Source organism: Cebidichthys violaceus, unplaced genomic scaffold (genome assembly GCF_023349555.1).
Source record: "Cebidichthys violaceus isolate CVI_PGR_0920_01 unplaced genomic scaffold, fCebVio1.0.p SCAF_93, whole genome shotgun sequence".
Taxonomy (NCBI): Eukaryota; Metazoa; Chordata; class Actinopteri; order Perciformes; family Stichaeidae; genus Cebidichthys; species Cebidichthys violaceus.
The window spans coordinates 325,001-332,500 of record NW_027176979.1 but is presented as its reverse complement, the minus strand read 5'-3'; the positions used below and the strand labels follow the sequence as shown (position 1 = coordinate 332,500).

Genomic DNA, 7,500 nt, shown 5'->3' with positions numbered 1-7,500 from the left:
CATGGCGGATCGGAGAGATAGTAAACAAGACAGAGGGCGGCGAGTCACACAGAAATGACTTCTGATTGTTTGTCTTTGTTTGAGTAACAGAAGTTTAAGGAAGGATTCGTACAACTGTTCATCTGAGGACGTTCAGTCATCATCCCGTCTTTAAACAAAGACCCAAGTTCTCTATGAGGCTTCGATGAATGTTCACAGTGACAGAGTGTTGAGTCAATCCGTTCTCCGGAAGCTAAATAAGTGACACTCTTCAGTATTTTAAAGATGTTATCTCAAAGACTCCTCAATCCAGATAACAATGATTCCGTCTGTTGCACCATAGAACAATCTCTGTCTGGATTAAGAACCAGAACCAGAGAACGCTTTTTAAACCACGCAGACAGAATGTTGTTATCTGTGGATAGACGACTCTTTGAGGGTTTGAGTAGCTGTTAAAGGACTTTATCTTCCAGACTGACGGACGCTCTGACTCTGATGTAACAACAACACCTGAGGAAGAAAAGGATTTAAAGATTCACCGTGTCCGATTATAAAAATGTCTTTTTTTGGCCTTTTGACTCTCTTCTCCTCAGGCTACAACGTTAAACCGACTCCGCTTCGGGAGGTTTTGCCGGTGGTTTGGTTCGGGGCCTGTGGAGGGCGCTGTTGCATAAAGGCTGGACACTAAAGGGTTCCTTCAGGGAACCTCAGAACCAGCCGGTTAACAGAGGTTCCAAAAACATTTTCACAAAAAGAAGCAACTAAAAACGATGTAATCTTCTACGTTAGCGAGTCCGACACTGAAAGAGACGACGGGAGGACGAGTCGTTGTCGACACTCGTGTCACTTTTCAACACTTCTGTGTGTCTTAACTCAGACAACTCGCCTCGCGCTGCGTTCAACACACAAAGAGTTCTGCTCCAGAAGGGAAGCATCCACCGTTCTCTTACTCAGGAACATGGTTCCTCATTTAAATACAAGTTTTGCCAATTTTTTGGACTGTATTTTACTGAGCCAAAGTTCTGCTTGCATGGAGAACATTTAACACTTGAGAATTAAAATATTAAAAGCTGCTAACAGCATTGAAGAAGTTAATTAGTTTTCCCCGTTGAAGGATGTTTAAAGTTTTGGAGCACAACTCTTTGCATCTCTTCTTTAAACGTGTGGCCTCTAAAGGTTGGACTATTCCAAGCTAGAACATTAAAGGGTTATACCATAAGGGTTCTACCGTAAGGGTTCTACCATAAGTCTCATCGGCTGCTGCTGGCTGACGGAGGATTGTTGTCTCGGTCCTGGTGCAGTAAAGTGCTCAGAGATGCCTGCGACAGCGGTGACCTCACCAGAGGGGTCTGTGTGTGTGTGTGTGTGTGTGTGTGTGTGTGTGTGTCTTTTAGGGCCTGTAGAGAACTACAAAGGAGACGTTAGGCGTCACTGGATCTGCATCGGTTCTCTCTCTTCTCTCCCGATGAACAAAAACAAAAGGCTGACATTTACATAGAGTAGCACACAGCAGGATTAAACTCTACTCCTCTCTACTCTACTGTCTACGGTACATTGTCGTGATTAGCTCGGACATTTGTTCAGCGGGTCAAAGTCTGATGGACTCGTGTGTGCTCGGCTCGCTCGGTTCGAGGTAGTGACAGCCAGCTTTGGGATTGGCTAACGATTCGGCCAATGGGATGAGAGAGAGAGCTACGAGCAGCGTTTCTGATTGGGCCCACAGGTCGGACGCTGACTTGCGGTCGGCTCGCAGGACTCGGATCTTTTGCATAAACGAGGGATTTATTAATTTTCAATGGTTTCAATAACGGTGGATCCGAGTCCGTTGAGCCGAAGCCGGACTCTCCCCGTGATACTGGCCGCGGTACACCCCCCCCTCTGGTGCCTCTCGCTCTCCTCACGCCTCAATGGACAGAGCTCCTTCACAATAAAAGTCTCTCCCACACGTTCCATCTGCGCATACTAAAAAATAGTGCAATTCTTTTCAGCAATTATATAAATAACTCGTGTAAATTCGTGCTTTTCAGTTCACTCTCAGTTCGCATACGTGTGTGTGTGTCTGTGTGTGTGAGTAAAATGTAACACATACCAACACGTATGCAGCAAAAATGTTCAGCGTGAAAGTTGGCACCCCAACAGATTAATGATGTTCTCTTTCTCTAAAACTAGACAACATATAAAAAACAGAAGAAGAAGAAGAAACAAAAACATCTTTACTCTTACGAATCTATCAAGTTTAGAAAAATACTCCTCGCTCTCTCCGTTCTCTCTCTCGTCAATCATATTGCGGTCTTGAACTTTGTGCAAACCTTCTTTAGGAAACAACAAATAAAAATAGACAAAAGGATTTAAGCAACGACTCCTGCATCGGTTGGTCGTTGTAAGGCAGAACATTTAGCTCGAGGACTGTCAGCTCTGTGCTACGGCTGCTAAGCTAGTTCGAGGTGGCGCTAACTAAATGTAAACTCTTTCTGGAGACACGAACACGTCCCCGTGATGCAGCTGATGCAGGAGTCACTGCCAGCGTTGGTTACTGCGCGGTCGTGAACTAAATGGAGTCAAAGCAGCGGGGGGGGGGGATTATCACTAGAAAACGAAACCTGGAAGAACCAAGAAGATTGCAACGCTTCGTCGTCTGCACGAAAAAAAAAAACGAACGGACAAACAAAAAGGTTCTATAGAAACAAACAGAACGAGTAAATATTTATAATGAATGAAGTTAGATCAGTCTGACGGAGGAGGGACGAGCTGGAGCCGTCAAGGGAAGAAGGATGCTTCCGTATCCTTCCTTCCCCTCTTGCACCCTCTGCCCTTCCTCTCTGACATCATCATCATCGGTTCATCTGAAGTGCTTCCTCATGACCGGAAATAAGAAGCCGCGGAACAGGAAGTGCCGGAGTGATGTGGTTTTCCAGGAGTTCTTTATCTAACGAGAAGCCGGCGTCTGCTGCCTCCCGGGTCCTTGTAACGACTACAACTAACGCCAACCGGCCCGTAAACCACTTCACCATTCGCCAGGTAGTTCCTCGTCGGCTACTGACCGCTTCCCAAGCAGCGAGCGGACAAAATCCTGGTTTCCCCCGCAGGCTAGGGATGCGGAGGCAGTACTGTCAAACCTGCTGGGGCTTCTGGGATTTCTCCTTCGTATTCCTCGCGTTCCTGTTGTCCACGCTTCCTTGCTGCTGCGACGGCGGTCGGAGCAGGCCGTGTATGAGCGAGGACGGGGGCGGGGACGACACGGTCCGGTGGTTGTGGCCGGGGCTCAGGGACGTCGGGTGGTAGTAGTGCCCGATCACCTCGCTGTAGGTCGGGGGAGCTCCCTCTACTCGAGAGCCCTGCTTCTGATGCCGGGACAAGGCCTCCTGGGCTTCTAGCACACTGACGCCCGAATGGACGCTCGGAGGAGGAGCCTGCAGACTGGAAGCAGAACAACAAGGGAAACAAATGAGACGGATGGGGGGCGAGCAACAAGGACAAAAACTAATGTAGGGGCAGAAACAATGAGGAACATGCAGAAGAAAGGTTCATTAAAGACTACAAAGTAGAAGACTACATCAAGAAAACTAGGGCTGAAGATGTAGCAACACTGGACCAACACCAAGAGCACGTCTCCACCACAGGAACTTTTCCAGGAGACCAGGACCCATTAAAGGGACTTGGGATCCATTAAAGGAACCTGGGATCCATTAAAGGATCTTGGGAACCATTAAAGGGACTTGGGATCCATTAAAGGGACTTGGGAACCTTGAGGCGCTTTTCCACCAATAAGTTACTAGTAATTTTAGTCTCTGGACTACTTTTGGGGGGGTTAAAATGGCCCTGGAACCTAAATAAAGACCCTGGTCCCTGTGGTTGAAACTCTGTGAGTGTCCGTTGTTACCTGGTCTGCAGACAGGAGCTGGATGGGTTGATGGGGTGGGAGTCGAACACCGTTCGGTTGGGCGGCGCTCTGACCGACTCGCGGTTCAGCTCCATCTGTTGCTCCGGGTCCCGGAGCTGCAGGGTGCAGGGTCCCTGGTACGGCGGGGGCTCCTCCCCGTCCGAGAGGCAGATGGTGGGGGGCAGATCGATGAGGCTCTGGGGCAGGTAGGGATACGTCGGCTGGAAGCGACTCGGGGCGTACGTGTGCTGGAAGCGCTGGGACTGGAGCGGAGGCAGGGACTGGGACTGGGACTGGGACTGGACATGCTGCGGCTCCCGCTGCAGGTAGGACGAGGGCACGCCTCTGTCCGGAGGGCGTGGGTTATACACCTGGTGCTGTTGTGAGGAAAGACACCAGATTACTCCACACTGTCCGTCACACTGAGTCACAATAAACTGAGTTCTAATAAACTAAATGTTACTTCACTCACCTCGTTTAGACCGTTTGTCCCCGTAGCCTCAGAAGACCACAGACTTCCCTCCTGAGAGAGAGACAGAGAGAGACAGAGACAGAGACAGAGACAGAGAGAGAGAGAGAGAGAGAGAGAGAGAGAGAGACAGAGAGAAGAAGATTTTTGAGCTGTGGAAGAAGCTTTACGGATATCAGGGCCGATACTCATAGCTGGATCGGATAATGAGGCCAATCTATTCATTTCAATTCTATGTTTCTTTACTCTTCACATTATTTGTTGGAATTTGACTTCCTGTTTACGTTTTGACCAGTTTGTTGCTTTTAAAGTCTTTACAGTTGAAGTGTAATTCCTGTTCATTTTGCAGATGTGCTTTATGTTGTCGACCACTAGAGGGCTCAACACAACAAACACTCGTCCTGCAGAGCCTTTGTTAAAGTCTGCTCTCACTGATGAACCCTCTGTTTAATCCACAGTGTTGACTCACTTCTTTGTCTCCACGTCTTCTGATGTAATGATGAATAATGACGCCTCAGAATGAAAACGCACTGCTGTGGAAATAATTTGAAATCGGTTTGACAAAAGCAGCGTCTCTGATTCTTTAACAACGTCGACAAGGAAGTTTTCCAACTTCTTTTTATTTATTTTATGATTTTTGTTCTCTGGCGAGTGTGTCTGTCTGCTAATACCAAATGAACTAGGACAATGACTCCCTCGAGCATATCAGGAGCTGAGTGAGTGTGAGTGTGTGTGTGTGTGTGTGTGTGTGTGTGTGTGTGTGTGTGTGTGTGCAGGATTATGCCTCATCCTTTACTCATGTCTTACTTGCAGACTGGAGCCACACACACACACACACACACACACACACACACACACACACACACACACACACACACACACACACACATCAGTGATTCAGCAGCAGGTGATTCAGGGAGCACAAGTGAAGTCGTATGTTTGTAGAAGCCTCAGGTGTAAGAAGTCAGTGTGTGTGTGTGTGTGTGTGTGTGTGTTCCTTGAAGTAGTCTTAATGAAGGAATGAGTCAGTGTGTTAGCGTTGGCCTGCGGCAGCGTTTAGTCGCTGTGGTCACATGGTGTCACTTGTTGTTGGTCAATTTAGAGAAGTTTGAAGAAAACATCCAAAAACACGTTTGTCTGTTTATCTTACTTCTTTGTTTATTGGCGTCTGCAGATTTCCCCCAAATTCACCAAAGTCACCGTTAGATAATGACTCATGTAAGAAGTGAACTGGGAAGGTCTCATGGTGATGTCTGATAGTGAAGAACCTTCTGCTCTGCAGGAAGTCGGTTTGAAGCCGATGTTGTCATTGAATCATGTCAAGTTATTTTACATGTTTCCATGGTGATAGTTGAGTATATTAAATCATTTCTGCATGCTTTTGAATCCACGCTCATTCAAGCTGTTGTTCATTTCCTGCTCTGATGTTTTTCGTGCTGCGTTCTGTTTGATCCACACGTTTAAACATTATTTATTGTCTTAGCTCATACAGATCTGCCGTCAAAGCTCGTTACACACTATAAAGTGAGCGGCTACTTCTCCGTCACCACTTCAGGGTGGATGAACGACGTCATTCACTCGCCGGGGCGCTCTGGGCCTAAACGTTTTTTAGACTTACGTTGGCCAATGGCAGGTGTCTCCTGCGTGCGGGGGCGTGTCTGGACAGGAGGGAGCGTGCCGATAGGCGGTAGTGGTTCAGCAGACAGGTGATGACCACCACCATCACCATCATCACCACCACGATCACCAGGATCTGGACGAACTCCAGCTGGGCTGCAGCGGCACAGAGACACAGTTCACAGGTTAGCTTAGTCTGGAGTTTGGTCAAGTCTGAGAGAAACGACCCCGATGACGTCATCGTGATGTCACCGGGGTTAAATCAACAAGCTGGAACATGGAGTCTGCAGTCTAATGAAAAGACTCCATCCAGTTGCATTATGGGTAGGAAGTGGACTCACGCTGTGGACTAAAGTCAGGATGTCTTCTATAACGCAGAAACATACGAGTATATAACTTTACTCTCTCACCCCAAAACAAGGAACTGTTTTTATTTTACAGCATTATTAACAAAATGATTCAATACGGTCATTAAGACGCTGCCTAGGTGTCAACAAATTATGAGGAAAGAAAAAAAACACAAAGTACTGCAAAAGTCAAGAACATAATAACAGTTAAAAATGAAAAACATTCAATAAGAAACATTCTATAAGAAACATTCTATAAGAAATATTCTATAAGAAACATTCTATTACAAACATGGACAATATAACTGTTGACAATGAGAATGAATATAAAGAAAAGGAACAGAAATAAGATTTAAAAAATGAAAAGCAATTACAGATAAATAAAAAACACACACACTAAACACACACACACTAAACACACACACACTAAACACACTAAAACACACACTAAACACACACACACTCTCCCTGCTGTGACGTGTCTGACTGTGAACGCTGTGACTGTAAAGTGTCAATCCAACAACAAGGTTTGTGTTTAAAAAGGTTTTCAGACACATTCCAGACAGAGATGTAGTCCTTACGTAGAGGTCAGGGTGTCACACACACACACACACACACACACACACACACACACACACACACAGCCAGACCAGACAGACACACAGGGCTAGCTTTGTTTAGAGGCAGTCTGCTCGAACCCCCCTCCTGCTGCATCCACCACCCCCACCTACACACACACACACACACACACACACACACACACACACACACAAATGGAGCACTTTCTCACACTTTTGTTTTTTTCACAGGGAGCAGGCGGAGGTCAGGCCGTGTCAGACAGAAGAACATAAAGTAGCCTACAGGCACACACACACACACACACATACACACACACACACACACACACACACACACACACACACACACACACACACAGACTGCTTCTCAGACGGTTCACACCAGTTCTCACAGTCTCGTCATGTTCTTCTGACCAGCTGACCGTTACACGCAGACAGTCAGGTGACCCCTTGTAACCATTTCATAACTCTTTATGAATCCAGCCATTCATACGGGATTCACACACTTAGCTCCTTCTGAACTCCTTTAAATGACTTTAAAAAGAAAGCTGAGACTTCACAACACGCCAGCCTCTAACAGAACAGATCCACTCACCAGCCAGAGAAGACAACACGACTCAAACACCAGAT

The 7,500-nt window shown here is 46.8% G+C and overlaps 1 protein-coding gene across 1 annotated transcript in view; it reads right to left on the bottom strand.

Moving 5' to 3' along the window:
• Positions 1–7,500, bottom strand: part of pmepa1 (prostate transmembrane protein, androgen induced 1) — a 34,079-nt gene that overhangs the window by 1,952 nt on the left and 24,627 nt on the right. The window contains exons 2-5 of the mRNA XM_068704479.1: positions 5,947–6,101; positions 4,332–4,382; positions 3,860–4,236; positions 1–3,396 (exon numbers count right to left, since the gene is read on the bottom strand). The exon at positions 1–3,396 is cut by the window's left edge and continues 1,952 nt beyond it. Of these exons, the coding sequence (XP_068560580.1) occupies positions 3,090–3,396; positions 3,860–4,236; positions 4,332–4,382; positions 5,947–6,101 (890 nt within the window). The 3' untranslated portion in view covers positions 1–3,089. The remainder of the gene's footprint in view (positions 3,397–3,859; positions 4,237–4,331; positions 4,383–5,946; positions 6,102–7,500) is intronic.